Source organism: Boleophthalmus pectinirostris, unplaced genomic scaffold, assembly GCF_026225935.1.
Source record: "Boleophthalmus pectinirostris isolate CB_2022bp ecotype Guang Dong unplaced genomic scaffold, ASM2622593v1 HiC_scaffold_13, whole genome shotgun sequence".
Lineage (NCBI taxonomy): Eukaryota > Metazoa > Chordata > Actinopteri > Gobiiformes > Gobiidae > Boleophthalmus > Boleophthalmus pectinirostris.
Window position 1 is genome coordinate 31,793,351 of NW_026571036.1, and position 17,425 is coordinate 31,810,775.

At 36.0% G+C, this 17,425-nt stretch overlaps 1 protein-coding gene across 3 annotated transcripts; it reads right to left on the bottom strand.

Moving 5' to 3' along the window:
* Positions 1 to 353: 353 nt before the first annotated feature.
* On the bottom strand, positions 354 to 14,956 carry slc25a47a (solute carrier family 25 member 47a). Of its 3 annotated transcripts, XM_020933731.2 has the most exons (7): positions 14,842 to 14,953; positions 12,727 to 12,811; positions 12,592 to 12,635; positions 11,477 to 11,548; positions 9,327 to 9,500; positions 7,747 to 8,005; positions 354 to 5,093 (listed from the first exon to the last, which is right to left on the bottom strand). In XM_020933731.2, exons 3-7 carry the CDS (start codon positions 12,622 to 12,624, stop codon positions 4,780 to 4,782), a joined length of 852 nt encoding a protein of 283 aa, XP_020789390.1. In that variant the 5' UTR covers positions 12,625 to 12,635; positions 12,727 to 12,811; positions 14,842 to 14,953; the 3' UTR covers positions 354 to 4,779. The 3 variants fall into 3 exon arrangements, with proteins under 3 accessions (XP_020789390.1, XP_020789389.1, XP_055005210.1); XM_020933730.2 differs by lacking the exon at positions 12,727 to 12,811 and having other exon boundaries at positions 14,842 to 14,956; XM_055149235.1 differs by lacking the exon at positions 14,842 to 14,953 and having other exon boundaries at positions 12,727 to 14,835.
* Positions 14,957 to 17,425: the final 2,469 nt, after the last annotated feature.

Genomic DNA, 17,425 nt, shown 5'->3' on the forward strand with positions numbered 1-17,425 from the left:
TACCACCACAAACCAGGGGTGTCTCAGTTTTTCATTTAGCAAATCTGGTCACTCTAACTTGAGTATAATTTTTGTCAGCTCTATCCGCCTCAGCAGATATGTCCAGACAGTTACACCGATTTGACTAGTAGTAACCTCAAATCATTTTTACTCATACTCCAGTAAATTCTTGAACCACTACTTTGTACTTTGTATTATTATTTTGAAGTAACAGTGCTATTACTTTAGGTTACTCCACCACTATTTGTAAGCTATACTGTTATAACATAGAAAGTTCCAAAAAGTCAATTTTGCATAATACCCACTCTTAAATTGAAAGGCCAACAATGCAAGAACACAGTAAACAGAAACAATCAATATTAAAATATTTATTGCCTGTACATGTTATTCCACATCACTGTACAGATAATCAGATAAATAGATTAATAGATAATTTCCAAACATATACAGATATATTATTTTAACCAAACCAACTGTGGACTTAAAGAGTTTAAGGCAGGATTTCACATTAATAAGGTTAGTATGTGCAAGTAAACTGGACCGTTAGCCCAATGTGTCAGTGAACAGAGAGCATTGTGTGAATCTGTAAACACATGTGCGTAAGAGACACACAAAAAAAAAAAAAACACATAAAAATATATTAACTTCACAACAAAATGGAAGGAAGGCATGTTATTTCAGAGATTTGGACATTTGACCTTGACATGTAAAAGTCACCATGAAGACAGCAGATAACATTTCAAATAATAATTTATCATCAAAAAGATCAAATAAATACAATTACATGTAAAAAAACAAAACAAAAAACATGAAAAACTGAAAATTAATTTAAAACAGAAATTTTAAAAACTCAGAATAACTATAGAATTATGCATTGAAACTTGTATGAAAATATGTGAATTAAAGTAACCGTTTCAGTTTTGTTTGTTTACAGTGACAATAAAAAATTTAATAAAAAAAAAAAAGTTTTGTAATTTTTGTAATTTTTTATAATTTTTCCCCAGTGCAATAATTCTTATAATTTACCCAGTGACAAATTTAAGCTTACATTTTCAAAGCAACAGTTCTGCTGTCTAGAGGGCGTACTACACTTTACATACAGTATATCTGAGGAAAATACAGTGTTCAACAACCTTTTAAAGTGACCGTACAGACAAAATGATATATAATTTAACTCTAATAAACATGAATAAATCTGTTCAATCTACAAAATAAATAGATCTATGTTTATTACACTAAAATCCAGTACCAGCTCTTATTAGTTCAGATATAAATATACATATTTTATACGTCTTACCACAAATAACTGTACACGCAGCAGTAATCACAAGGCAAGAGTGTGCAGAGAAACCATAGTGATATTAAAGATGCACTGTGTAACTTTTCTATCTCCATGGATACAAACAAGTCACAGTTTGTCAAGAAACGGGTCAGATCTGTAGAGAGGCGAGCCTGCTTACAGTAAGAATTCATGATTTTGAAGTTGTTTTTGAGCTTGTACTGAAATAAATGCAAGTAAAATGCGTGTAATGCCATACTGTGGAACATTCCAGGGCAAAGTAATAATATCTTAATGGAGACAAGCAGAAAAGTTACGCAGTGCACTTTTAGGAAAGCAACGATACACTTTCAAACATATACATTTGGAGTAGTTTTGCGCATAAAGGCAAATATTATCTGACTTTACCAGTATATTTAAAAATTATGTGTAAAGCAATTCCATATTTATTAGGGTAAGAAAATTGCACTTTTAAATGTAAGTTTTTGAAATTAAATTTGCGAAACAAAAAGTCAAATCAGTTCAAACTATAATATTTTTCTGGAGTAATAGTCTGTTTTAGCACAGTACCATACAGTTTAATTATGTAAGAGGAAGGTTTTCTATTTAATATAAATAGTCCTGGTTATATTACTATGTGCCATTTTAGAACACAGAGTAACATTCATTTGCATCAACACAAGTTAATATGACTTGTACCTACCCAACCTCACAGTCTTTCTGTTAAACTGCCCCTCGAGAATAAAGGAACCGTGTAAGATTTAGATTTGAAATTTCATAAACATGACCTAACTGTGATACTGATAACGACTGTAATGCTGATTTATTCTTAATTATGGTACACAAATATTGGAAGGTCAATTTGTGTGATTGTAATACAGTTTTTAAAGTGTAAGAGCGAAGGCATATTGATTTCTTGGAACATTAGTATTCATCTGAGCAGTATAGACTTATTAAATTGCTGGACTTTTTCTCATAAATGTATCTGCCAGCGTAATAGAAAATGTATATGAAAGAACAGATATAATGCTTTTTCTGGTACACTATTTGGCAATAAACCATCACATACGGAGCTCATTATGCTACATTCTGTTAATTGAACTGCAATGTTGACCCTTAATGAAGTATAGGTAACAGAAACAGATTTGTTGAGTTCTTATTCAAAATTACAGAACTGAACCTGCCTTTTTAAAGTGGAATTTCACTGTAGCAACCAGCAGATTCTCAATGACATGTTTTAAATGTATTTTTTGTGTCACTGTTTTGGACATTTGTGTATGCATCTAGAATTGTGGGGATAGGGGGTAGGTGAAAACTGCAATTTTCTGAGTTCTTATGCCTCAAATGCAGGACAATACAGGATTACTCAAACATGCATGATATTAATTGAAATACAACTATGAGTCAAGTACTGATGAGCGAAATAGCTTTTGAAATAAACTTCTGTTGATATCTAAATTAGACCTATCCTAAATTATAAAGGTGCACTGTGTAACTTTTTGGTTGGGCGTCCATCAACAGTATAACGTTTAACAGCTCTGCCTCATGTTTATTTAACTACAGGTGGTTTTACTGCTCAAAAATACCTAGAAAAACAGATTCTGACTTTGAACAGTGCTGCCTGTCCATAGATCTGACCTGTAACTTGGTTTGGTTTGATCTCCATGAAGATTGAAAAGTTTAATGCCATACTGTCTCTCCATCTCCATGAAGAAAACACATCTGACGGACCCTCCACCAGAAAAGTTACACAATGCACCTTTAACTACACCTACCGGTATCTTTACAAAACTGTAACAGTCCTACAAAAATATGAATTCAAGTCATTTTTGCAGAGAATGATCTACAGCAGCACATTTGAACAGTTTTGGTGCATATTAATAAAGGCCTGTAGAAAATGTCAACACTATGAACAGTCCGCTGAGGCCCTCTTGTGGTAAAAGGAAGACATTGCGCTAACTGCAGGATTATTCTCGAATACAAACGAGAACAATATCTTTACTGTTCCATTTCAACCAGCACCTTTTAAACAATGTAACATGATATGGTAACTGAGATAGTTCAAGAAACCATTTCACTCTTTTTTCAGCAAAATGGTAGTTAATTAAAAGCATGTCTGGTCTATTAACAGTACTGATATGGAAAGCAAATTCATACAGCATTAAAATCAATATTTGGATGATAACATGAGAAGGCATTTTTTTCTAATAATTCCCAGCCATTATTTTATCAAAAGTACAGTTTGATATTTTAGTGAGATTATGAGTATTTTTGGTTTTAGGGTTATTTTTGAATTAATAAAAAAACTGACATTATTTTACTGAAATATTAATGACATTTTGTATTTTAACTAACATAAAAATGATATGTTGGTGATATGGTGATAGGCACCATTTTGAGTACTTTTCACCATTCATGAGGGAAGATCTCGTGTCACAAAATCTCGTGAGAATTTGCCCTCATGTATTTTAAATTTAAATTGAGTAAAAAGGAGCCACGCATCGGTGAATTACATCTTAGATTATAGTTCCAAACAGTAGTGCTATTATGGCAACAAAAATATTAAATTAAATGAATCCAAAATTGTAAGTTCAATTTGGAAACATTATTGCACACTTTATATATTAGGAATTATGTTCAAATCTCGTCTTGTTTCATCTTGTGGAAATTGTATCTCATCCCATCTCTACCATTCACTATAAAATATTTTTGTTTTGTTAATTGCCCTGTCAACAATGCTGAATTTGTATCACAACCACGGATAAATAATACAAACTTTAGCCCTATTTGCACGAGATACCTTGGGACATCTGGTAATTTGCAAATTACTGCCCCACCTCTGTGTTACTTGCAGAGAATTGGCACGGGATAAGCCAAGTCCATAAATTACTCTATTTTACTGACACTGATTGAGATTGAAAGAGAAAAGATCGCAGGAAGAAAAGAATGAGATAGAAAAGGCACGCAATTACAACAACAAACACTAAGATCCAGATTCTCACAGGACTAGTGTTATCACCGAATGTGTGCGCTTGGCGAAATATAGTAGGTAATTTGCGATGGAATTTTTACTTTAAAAATTACAAACATGGCTCATTTGCACGAGATTAAGATCTCAGGCATCCTCCACATTATTACAAATCACCAAAGGTCCACAGGTAATACTAATCCCGTGTGTATAGGGCTATAAATGTAAAGTTACAGTTTCAGTAGTTAGAGATGTGGCCATTGTTTCAACTTCTGAGTATTTTTCACCATTAATAAAACTGAATATTTTGTTTTGTTTTACTCTTGCAACTTTTCTTTTCACAGTTATGGATGAATAAATAAGAAAAAATTGATGTAAATATAATTAAGTTAGTGACCATTCAACTTCCTGTTTATAGCCGCTATTTTGAGTACTTATCACCAGTCCTAAGATAGAATATTTTGTTTCGTATTGTTCCTGCAACATTTCTTTTCACATGAATGAATAAGAAAAACTATATGTGCGTGTATTTTTAGTCCATTACCACGTAGGGCATGTCATCCGATTGCGTCCTCACTCGCAGGAAGTCGGTTAAGAGTTCATAGGTCATGAACACCACCATGTTGGAGGGGAAGGCGCGCAGGCAGTTGATCCATAGACTGCGATAGAAGACCCTGGCCCCCTCTGTGCGGACGGTCTCTCTGATGCAGTGGAGCAGACCCCGGTACTGTTTCACGTCTCGAGCTCCGTCCATCTGGATTCGAGCTTTGATCACGTCCATGGGGGTACCAACAGCCCAGGCGGAGGCACCGGCTACTCCCCCAGCGAGCATCACCACACCCCAGTCTGAAATAACAAAGAAATAAGGAGAAATATTAAATGTCCTACATTATGCAAAATTGACTCTTGTGAGCTTTAAGCCTTTTAGTCATGTTAGAATGTTTTACCTCATCAAAAACAAACCTGAAGTTGTGTTTCATTTACGCATGCTTTTCCTTTATTTTTATTGTTTTCCTTGATTTTCCTTTATTTCCATGCTAATCCTTTATTATTCATCCGTCTACATCTCCAAAGCTCAAAATGCTCTGTTCCACCTTGTGATGTCATGAAGCAGTAATTTTTATGTAAGCAGCTACCTTTAAATTTACATTCAGTAGAGGCTGAAATTCCTTAAATAATTCCAATGAAGGTGTGTTTAGCACTTCTAGTTTTACCATATGACATTTGTGAGAAGAACTCAGCCTAAATATTCAGAGTTTGTGTGTTAACCATGTGTGAATGAAACAAAGCATACATTTTGGATGAGGAAACAACATTATAACATAGATCAGAAAATAGAGTAATATGAGTGCTTTAAAGCATTGTTTCCCTCAAGTGGGTCGCAAGAGATTTTTTTGGGGGTTGCCTTGTCACGATCTGCATGTAAGTCTGCAATATACACTTCTGACACGAGACTTTCTGTGCTTACTGATATGGGACGCTGCGCTCCTGCACCCTGGACTGGAACGTGCTACAAAAAAACGCATTAGAAATGTTGAAATGTTATGTACATGTTTTGTATAATTTCTAATCTTGCTGTAATTATTTTATTGACTATTTTGTTCCAGTATTGCTGGTTCAACTGAATTCTGAAAGAAAAAAGAAATGGGCTACATTTAATGTCCAAAATAGGTGACCTACGGATCATTTTATTACTGGTATTACTGTTTTTCATTGTTTAAAGCTTAAAGAATAATACTAATTGTTCAGAGAGACACGATCACTCAGTCAACAATGTTCAATAATGGTCAAATCCACCTTTATTTTGTGATTTACAAATAATTATTGACTTGGGTCGCAAAGGTTTGTGACTTTTAAAATATGGGTTCCCAGAAAAAAGTTTGGGAAACACTGCTTTAATGAACACATCCACTTTACAAATATCGACTAAATGCAATATTCATATAAAACAACTTATTAAAAAAACAAATCCACTGACTTCCACGTTAGAAAACTGCGGTGTCCACTGGGAGCTAACGTGGTTTCAGTGCATGGTAATACATTTGTGAGTGTGACAGTGGGAATGCCAGAGGACCACATACTTAAACATGTGGTGAAGTTCAAGCTGCTCTGAAAACATTCTTTAGTCAGAGAGCAGTAGTATAAGTACACTGCCCCAGGCCCTGGTCAAGTAACAGCCAATACTTCAAGTCTCCACAGGTTAAAAAAATCACTAGCTCACTATGAACAGGAACATTGCAGTGACATCACGCAGGGGGTGCACTGCATGCATGTTCAGCAGTTGCCATGGTGAAATAATGCACACATTAGCAAACACTGCCAACAAGATTTTCTGATTGTTTAAAAACTCAAGAAAAAAAACAAAATGGATTTAAACAAAACATTTGTGCTTGATTTTCAACAAAAATGTGAAAGACTGACTGAAAAAGTGTTGGCTAAATCTAGGTAACTTGTGAGTGTAATGTTATTTGAGAGGGGCTTGTTTAACAGCACTCCAGAAATCCTCACTATGTAAATTGAGATATCTATATAAGAGAAAATGATTTAAATTGACAATGTAAATTATAATTAGGCTAGTTTTGTTTGGCTTCTTCATTTTACTAGCTTCATTTACAACCTTTTTTCAAGGTTGATTTATCTCCCTACTTCACAGGAAGATAATATTACCTTAGAGGTAAGAGCTGTGATGAGTGAATCTGGCATTAAATCAAAACTACCTGGATGCCATTAGCTGTCATATGAGGATACATCATGTCCTAGAGCTATTTTGGGTTCATTCCAATCTGGCAACCCAAAGTGAATTGCTCATACTGCTTTCACAATGAATAACTGTCATAAAAACTAAAGCACAAAATGCATATGTAAACTACTTTTACATATGTAATAAATTACGCTGTGCTCTTTTTCTTTTAATTACAAAAACACTGGACACAATGACCAAGCTGTTTACATTATAATTTAGTGTTTTGATCAAATTAGAAAAGAGAATGAGCCCCTCTTTTTTTTGTGTTGTCAGTTCCAAGGCTGAAATCCAGTTGATTAAACCTAAAATGCCTCTGTGTGATCTGAATGGTCACTACCTAAATCCCAGCATTAATCAGTGATTAATCAGATTAATCATCCATCTCTGTGGAAACAAGTGGGTGGTGCTACTAGGCCATGTTACTGTCAGATCTGTGGAGACGCGATCCCACTCACAGCAACAATACATAATTTTTAATGTATTATTGAGTACTAAAACCTAAATATATCAGTTTAATCCTTTACTGAGGAACATCCCAGGCAAGGAAATAGCATCTCTATGGATACAAGCAGATGGCGTACCCTTCATCAAAAAAGTAACTTAGTGCACCTTTGAGAACAAATGTTGATGAGATATTTAGGAACAATTTCAACATCTGTAGTACCCAATTGAAGGATTACCACAGAGGGAACACCAACGTGACCGCACATGCCTGAAACAAGTTTACAGAACATACCAGAGGAGTTTCAGTCATACCTGGTCTGGCCTTGTCTTTGTCGGCGAGCGCGTCACAGATGGAGGCGTACACAGTGAAGTACGTGGCATAAGAGGGTCCGTCCCGTAGCATTAAGGGCAGTGCTCCTCTGTACAGGCCCCTGACCCCCTCCTCCTTCATGATGCTGAGGAGACAGTGGATGGGACCCCTGTATTTGGGTTTAACCGGACCCCCGCGTTTGCACTCTGTTTGACACTGGAGACGGACCTTCACCAAATCACCCGGAGACATAACTGAAGTCTGTGGGAAAGAAAGAGCTGTTAGTCATTACTGTCACTTAGCACTGTTAACAGTTAATCCCAAAAAAAATAAAAAATTAAAGTAATAATTGACTAATTTTTAAAATGTTAATGGTCATCTGGGCTATAAAAATTCTAAACACATGCCAATAAATGATACAAAATGCCAACAAAACCATTTGCTTGTTGTTTATTTGTATTTTTATTAAACCAACCATTTGTTTTAACATTATACAAACAGGAACATAAAATAAATGCAAAGTGCTACTTGGTAATACTAATAAGTAAAACAAATATATACTCAAATAAGCAACAAATGTATGAAATACTATAAAAAATAAATTTATTTTAAACAGTAAACAAACTTTTCAAAAAGTAAAGCACAGCACTAACAGTTCCAGGATGAACTTTTACTCAATCTTCATATTTTTGGCCCGAAAAAACAACTTGCCCACACTGTCTGCAGTAAGAGCAGATCTGCTGGCAGGGGAGGGGGTGGGGGTGGAGATTCCTTGCTGGCAAAAGGAGAAAGTGAGTGAGGACCGTGGCGGGATGACAGCAGTTTTTCAAGGATTCATGTGATTCGGATGTAGTCAAAGCGAGGGGGCAATTGTTGTCATGGTGGCCACCCTAACTATAAAGCACTGTGGAAAACACTGCCACCCTAATCACGGACGAGTTCTCTTGTGAATATTAAAGGGCCGAGTCATCCGTGTAGCCGCACATGTAGTGGCAGAATGTAAACACCCACAAATTGCGCAAATTCACTTGTGCACAGCCCTGCACCAAACGGAACATCCTGTACTGAAACGGTTTGGCACAAATACATGTACCATTACACCTCTAGTAGCCGGAGATATAAAGCTGCACTGTGGAACTTTGCAAAACTCTGCAAAGGTCTCTGAGAGCTATGAAAAGCACTTATAAATTCATCACAGTTAATAATTATGATAATCTGAATTTATAAAGATAAATGAGGAAAAACTTTGAACCACTACAAACTGTTTAAAATCAACTTGTTCTGTTTTTCATGTTTTTAAGTCAGCAAAAATCAGATAAAGCATCTTTACAGGTATTTTATGTAATTCCAAATACATGACATGTTCAAATCAAATATAGGTTTTAACAATATTAGTTTGCCCTCATCAGTATTAAATGTTATTAGCCTATAGAATGTTGTGATGTCAGCTAAAACCAAACAATATCAAAGATTCTTTCAAAATGTAAAAAGAAAAAAAACATATAACAGCTACGCCTATCATGATACCATAACACAAATGTTCCTATTTCCTTCAGCACTGCACCAGTTTGAGTTTGGTTACCTGGGCGATGCCTCCAGCCATGCCAGCCAGTGCCACGTCCAGTCTGGTGTTAGCTCCTCCCCCTCTCAGTTGGCTCAGGCAGTGGAGGAAGTTCCTGTACACCCCAAATGTTACGGAGGAGGTCATAGCAATGGTGGTCACAGGCAGAGCCATGCCTTTAAAGAACCCGGACACCTGCAACAAGGAACACAAATGAGCACATCTGATTTGTATGCATGGGTTTCAAAGTGATGATAAATTAGGATCATTTTCACTGCAATAAATAAATAAAAATATTGTATCTTTTGAACAGTCAGTAAGAAAATATTACTCAAGGTGCATTCACAATGGCACATTCACCACATCAACACTGGGAGTAAACTTGGAATAAACCAGGACAAAACCAGAACTGGAATGGAACCAAACCAAATCTACACATGGACTCAAACTGGGCCAAACCCAGGACACATTTATTTATCTATTAGAACAGACATGTCAAACTCAGGCCCGGGGGCCAAATTTGACCTGCAGTATAATTATATTTGGCCCGAGATCATATCAAATATGGATTAGAGCTGCCCGCCAGCTACAGATAGACTATAGAGACATTATTAATTTAAAATGTTATTATTTTATATTATGCATGTTCTGGATTCAGTGTTTAAGCAAAACTATTACTAAACATTTCTTTTAATAAGAAAAGGTTTAATATTACATATCTTGAAAAAAGAGAAAACATGCAGATGTTGTTGAAATTTTTCAGTAAATATTTAGTTAGGCCCACAACTTAGTCCCAGTTTTTAATTTTGGCCTCTGTGAATGTGAGATTGACACCCCTGTATTAGAAGATGTATTATGTAACTTTCCGGTGGAGGGTCTGCCTGACAACTGCTTGGAAATGTTACTGACTTACCATGGATGGCCCACAATGAGATATTATGTTATCTTATCTAATATCTCTATAGTGACACTGCTGTCATGCCACCAGAGCAGATCTGTGGAGTGGCGACCTGTTGACAGTATAATGCTCTAAGGTTTTTTTAAGATTGCCATAGTGATAACATCTCCATAGTGATAAGATGGTGATGAATACCCTACAAACAATATAGCAGCAGTAGTACAGTGCTTCATGTAATCATGTGCCGAAACAGGACTAGGTAATGTAACAGAAAGGTACACTATGTTAGCAGCTTTACCCATTGCAAAGAATGCTTGTGAAAGTCTTCAGGTGTGTGTACACTGTTGACATCCAGCACTTATATATACTAACAGACAGAATTCAAGATTTAATTATCATTGTCATAGAAAAACAATTAAATTATGTTTAGAGCATCAAACACATCTTTGCTTTGATTTACTTAAAGAGAGGATATTTGACTTCTGTAGGCTATTAACTGCCAACACATAACATATTTATACACCATGTTTCCTTTTATTGTTTTGAAAATACTATAGTCAGAGAAAATAATATATTAACAAAGTTTTGGTTTTGACGGTCCCTTTGCTCTCCACATTAAGCCACTCCCCCTTCAGAGCACTATCACAACACAACCAGCATGTATCGCACTAATGAAACTACTACACATCAGACTTACTTTGTGAGGTGATGTATTGTATCATGTTTTTGTATATTTATGGAGACTTGTCGTGTGAGAGCCTGGGTGACGTAGGCTTGTGGAAGGAGCATTGTACAGAATCTTACTGCTAACTGTAAGGAGGTTCGGGTAAAGCCTGGGAGAAAATGCTAAAATACTGGAACATGCATCGATGATATCTAAAACCTCTTCAGGCAGGTTTTTGATTACGACATGGTTGAAAGCTAAAAATCGATTTTGCATAATAGCCTCTCTTTAAATGTTTCATTGTGCTATTTTGTGATTGCAACTTATGATTTGTTTACAATGTTTCTAATTGAAAAAAAAAAGGTTTAATGGAACTACTCTGCTTTAAAGTTATTGTGTCAGGGGCATAAAGTAGTATAATTTGTTGTCATATTTTCATATGTATATCATTAATTACACATCAATATTTGTTAGAATGACAGGCCTTAAAACCATAATTTTGGATCTTTCTTTTTCATAATGGGACTAGTGTTGTCTGGTGTATTCTCACCACCAAGACTGTTAACAGGTCTGACAAGTCGAACCACTTTGACCCCTCCTCTGACTCACCCCTTCCTTTGAAAATGTGGTAGTAGCACATTGCCATATCCCGGTGAACTGTTTCTGAGTTTGAAGACGCACCTATGAAATATGAACAAATATTATAACAAGAAAAAGCTTAAAAATAAGATGAAAAATATACTATGTAACTTTTCAGTTGGAGGCCTGTCACCTGCTTGCTTCTATGGAGATGTCATTGCTCTGCATGGAATGTTCCACAGTATGACATTAAACGGCTCTACTTTACATTTATTAAATTACAGCTGGTTTTATAGCTCAAAAATGCCAAGAAAAACAGGCATTCTGACTGTGAGCAGGGTCGCCTCTCCACGGATCTGACCTGTAACTTGGTCTGGTTTGATCTCCATGAAAATAGAAAGGTTCAATGCCATAATGAGAAACATTCCAGACAAAGCAATGAAATCTCCATGGAGAAAAGCATTTGACGGACCCCACACTAGAAAAGTTACACAATGCTCCGTAAAGAGCAAAGTTTAGTGGCCAGTTTCAATCTGGGCTGGTAATACATTCACTTAATTGCCAACTTGGATTTGTACATTCTGTGACTTAAACATTCCTCCATAGACATAGACGCAGTATCCACCCAGCATGATGTCACTGTAAAGTATCAACAAGCCTAAACACCCCGACTTAATTCTCAATGTTTCTTTTTAACAATGAGATTAGTATTGTCCATCATGTAGACAGCAGTTTACTTGACTACTTTCCTTTGTCAATATATTATAAATTGAACAATAGACAATAAAGGCAGTTACAGTGTTGCAATACAAAGTTCAAGAGGAGAATAAGAACATGAAATCTATGGTTTCAAAATCAGGTGTCATAGCTTTAACACCTATATGTTATTATTTTATTTTAGTTTTAACTTTATAAAGATAAGTGTTTGTTTTTCTGGCTGGCACTACATATCTCTAACAAAAATAAGTTCCCCTTGGGGTAAAAAAAAACCAAAAAAACAATGCTCAACAATTTTGGAAAAACATTGCGATAGCGATTTTGCGATTATTGTCATTTTTTTCCTGTATGTGTAGAAAATTGAGCAGCTCTAAAATGCAAAATAGCTGATTTGTTTGTTAACAATTGTTTGCCATTCAAATAGATACCTTAACCGTGTCAAGAGGATATCCAACTGCCATTCCACAAGCTCCTGAGAAGAGAAAAACAGGATGTCAACTCACGCAAGGACCATTTCTGTGTTTTGGTTACATGTTCAGCTATAAAACTATACACCCACTTACCACTTTGTTAAGCGCGGAGAGTGGACAAATTTAGGGTAACCTTTTTTGTCCACCTCCATGCAGCTTGGCATGGATTCTGGGAACTCTGGGGATAAATCACCATTATTCCAGAATATATTGCCTCATTCCCACTAAAACTGCCTGCAACTCCTCCCACTAGGGCTGTACAATACAGAACATGCATGCACTGGTTTGATTTGATGAATGTACAGTGAAGAATATGTCTGCAATATGTGATGTTTCAAATATAATGTAATAAGAAGCAGTGTTGTCATAATGTCAAAAAAAAAAAAGATTTAATAGAAAAGGACTCTGATTATTATTTTCACCATTAAATCGTGTACTTTCTTTTATATTACTATTTGACCTTATATCTGTGTTGTCCAGGTAGGTTCCATCATTTGTGGGAGATTCCTATAGATGTGCTCTTATACTTCTGATACAGCTCCAGATCATTCTAAAGTATTCACTAAAGGCTAACTTCTGTCCTGTGAATGGGACTTTTTTATTTGATCATGTGATCTTGAGTATGTAGTTTCAATACTGGTTTTACTATCAACTAGTATCTGATTTTTGATACTTTTGACAACTTTAGAGCAAATTAGAAATGTATTTGGCATGAAACAGTGTTGTTATGATATATAAAAATTAAATTGTCCAAAATTTGTATTTTCAAACCAAAACTATTTAAGCGTAGTTCAATTTTGCCCTAAGTATACATATATATTTTCAGTTTTGTTACCTCAGATTATGATAGCAGGCTAACTAGTTTCAATAGTTTTAGTATTAGTGTCTCAGTATAAATTATTGACACAAATACAAAACCTGCTAACCCTGCAATTTAACACGCTCATATGACACTATTTTCTGATCTATGTTCTAATGTTGTTTCCGCATCACAAACAGACCTGGAGTTGTGTGTTGTTTCATTCACACGTTAAACACTAAAACACTGCATATTTAAAATCAATTCTTCTGTCAAGCAGAAAACACTTAGGTTCACCTTGCGATGTCATGTAGTAACACAGGAAGTGCTCCACTGTGTTTTTAAACTCCATACACCGTCACTCGAGGCATTTGGATAATTTCAGACTTGGAATTGCCAATCTCTACTGAACGAAAGATAACAAGTAGCTGTTAACTTGAAAACCACCTTTTCATGACATTACAAGGTGGAACAGAGCATACTGAGCTCTGGAGCTGTAAACATGCTAATATTAAATGGTTATTCAAACATTAATGAATGAAACAAAACATAACTCCAGGTATGTTTCTGAGGAGTAACAGTATTCTAACATAGATCAAGAGTCATTTATTGCGTAATATGGACATTTTAATCATGTGATGAACAAAAACATAGGGAAATGCATGTGACTTTTGTAGTTTTAGTTTCAAATTGAATATTTCAGTCAGAATTTGCCCATCTGACTTTCTTAATAGTTTTCAACTACATTACAGTGGCTCACACCCCTTAATTTACAAGTTAAATAGTGCCTTTTTTAACGATTTCAAATCACAATTTCATGATATTCTGTATAAGAAATTTCTGTAACATCAGTTATTATAAGGTTATTATAAGGTTATCATATATTTAGCGTTTATATGTGATTTTTTAATTAATTTATTTTTTATTTTTTTATTGTGCAGCCCTGGTCTACCTCCCATCAAACTATCTTACTGTCGTTTACTACACACGGGGTCATAGTCTTTGCCCTTTCAGGCAGCTACAAAACTGTCACCTCCACTGACTAAAATATATTTTCCAGCTGTTTTGTTTAGCTCAGTTCTTTGCTAATCTTATTCAAGGACGTGTCTTTACAGTACAGTACAATACACACACTCTGCTCGTTTATGTGTCTCCATTGACAATCACGAAAGCGAAACAGAACCAAACACAATACGATGTTTGTTAATGTTAAAACAGTAAATGTAAGCGTTATTAAGATGGTGTTAGTGCTAAAATGCATCTATGCGCTATTATTGCACAACCTCCCGCTTCTGTGCCATTGTAACTGGAGTGTTACAGCGAGCTAGTGTACGCATGGTTCGCGCTCAACCTGACTCTAAACGCTGCTATTACGAGAAAACACGGTTCATTATGAGATATACAATTACCTGCGAAAGAGCCGGACACAAAGTCGACCAGATGCATGTTGTTTTAAGCAGGTCTGTCAGCCTGGACGGTCGGAAAGGGAGTGATCAGTCCATCCTCCCGCAGAGAGGAGCTGAGCCTGCAGGCGTGCGTAAAGGAGGAGGAGGAGGAGGGCGTGTGCGTAACCGGAGACGGTGACGTGCGCCTGTGCCATGTGATCTCTAAGCTTTGAATAAAAATAAAAATAAAAATAAAAATAAAAATAAAAATAAAAATAAAAATAAAATAAAAAATAAAAAAAATAAATAAAAATAAATAAATTTAAATATGTTATTGTTGTTTTAGAAATATGTTCACACGTAAAACATGAGAAATTTAAGATCCATATTGATAATACTTTAATTTACATGCGTCTTTTGTCAAACAGACATATTCCTAGTATAGCCATTTTGTAATAACAAGAGAGAAAATAACAAAGAAGTTCCCTTGTGGATCAATAAAGTTTGTATAAGTCAAAATCTAATATAATAGGCCTTCTGCTTAGTGTTTGGACATAACATATGGCTTATTTTTATTTATGTATTTATTTATTTATTTTTCCATCCTGTTAACCTGGTGATTTTTTATATGTAGGCATATTCATAATTTTGTAGCCTATACTTTTACCCTTAATTTAAATTTTTAACACTTAATACTGTATTATCCCTGTCTTGATTTCAATTGCATGCACACATTTTCTCCCTACCTGCATTTGTATATAGTCTAAATGCATAAGATCCATATAAACATTCCACAGTTTCGCAATCAGCTTATCGACTTTACATTAATTTAACTGCAACAGTGTTTTTATTGCTCTAAAATACTTGGTTGCCTCAGTTTCCACCCATCTGGCCTGTAACTGGGCCTGGTAGTGTCATCTGCCTTTCTTTGTGGAAATGCCCATACAGTGGAACATTCTAGGTAAAGTAATAACCTCTTTGTGGTGACAAATAGGTGGCAAACCACATCCACTCCACAGCAAAGTTATAGTAGCACCATGATGTTACAGCTACTTTTGGTACCATAAAGGTTCTATTCAAGGTCCCGTAGTTTTCATGTTACAGCTTTTACCTTTAGTTCAGTATAGGTCAGTTTAGTTATTATACATTCCAGGTCTGAATTATGCAAATGATTCTTGTGAAGGTATATGGAGTTTAAAAATACAGTGGAGCACTTCCTGTATTACCTCATGTTTTCTGTTTGAGAGAAGAACTCAGCCTAAATATACAGGGTCTGTGTCTTAAATATGTGTGAATGAAACAAAACACAACTTTGGGTAATTTTTGATGAAGAAACATAGATAGAACATAATACAGACCTTTTAACATTCAGTTTATTCAGTAGTAGTCTGGTCTATATACTACAACTCTCGGCATTTACCCATTGAGTGTGACTGATATTTGATCTGTATTATTTAACCTCAGTGACAGGAGCACAAAGCAAAACATCACGAGGCCGGGTGACGCACTGTGCCGTGGGGAGCCCGTTCTTCTGCAGCCAATCACGGGCAGCGCTGGGGTGCGTGCGGGGTGTCGGCGTGGATCCTGGGTGCGGATTGGTCTAGAAATCCTCCCTCTACGCCGGTAAGTCCTGGGACCGGGTCGTTAACACACTAGAGGGCACATGTCCCAGGGCCATATTTTGACTGTACGGTCTGTTCATATTAATGTAGACTGTAAAATGTTTCTTTTTTTAGTTGTTTTTGTTTTTTTTAGGTTGAGTTTTTGTATTGTTTAATTGATGATTATAAACAGAACTGAGATATCAGCATTTTATTTTTTCACCATATTCAGAAGTTGAATAATGAAAAACAGTGGATGGTAGAACCATGTGCGCCATCACTAAGAGATACTGCAGGTCTGTTGAAGATGGGGGAAACCTCAAAGAATTCTCTTCAGGCATGGAGAGAATATGCAAGACACCACAAAGACTTCATCTGATCAAGTAATCAAACCCAGAACCTCCTCTCTGAGAGTTAAGAGTACTAACCAGTGTCCTGAACACCAAGTGAAGTGGATGTCAAAGTACAGCAAGGGGGCGTGGGGAACTAGTGTTTGTTGTGAAAGAAGGGACTTATGTCGACCTATGAACTGGGCCTCTTCAGTGTCACGCTTTGGTTAAGTCTTGCATCAATGCAGATAAACTGTTATGATTGGTCAAAACAAAACAACTGAACAAGAAACCACTGTATTTGCTGTGCCTTCTCAGATCAGATCATAAAAATACTGTAAGCTAAACATGAGTTTGTCCAACAATGGGGAAATTACAGTGTACAATGTATGCAAACCATATGTGGCAGCAAATGTGGCAGAAGATCTTCCAGAGGAAACACGTTGAGGGAATAAACCATTTCGTCATCAACTGAAACACCAGAGTGGAGTAAGACTGAGGCCTTTGTGTTGTGTTCACCTGGTTCACCCTGGAGGCTGCTGCGATGCTGCAGGACACAGAGGAGGGACACTTTTCCTCTTCCACTTCTGACCCTAACTGACCTGTCCAATTAAACTGCACTGAGACCATTGACTTAGACATAAAGGCCACTGACATGTGCAGCAAAACCTAAATTTC

Excerpts from the sequence above, each read along its gene's own strand:
- slc25a47a (XM_020933730.2), bottom strand. The coding sequence starts at position 14,878 with ATGCATCTGGTCGACTTTGTGTCCGGCTCTTTCGCAG. Across the intron at positions 12,636-14,841 it reads TGTGTCCGGCTCTTTCGCAG|GAGCTTGTGGAATGGCAGTT; the intron begins GTAATTGTATAT and ends TTCTCTTCTCAG. Across the intron at positions 11,549-12,591 it reads ATCCTCTTGACACGGTTAAG|GTGCGTCTTCAAACTCAGAA; the intron begins GTATCTATTTGA and ends CATATTTCATAG.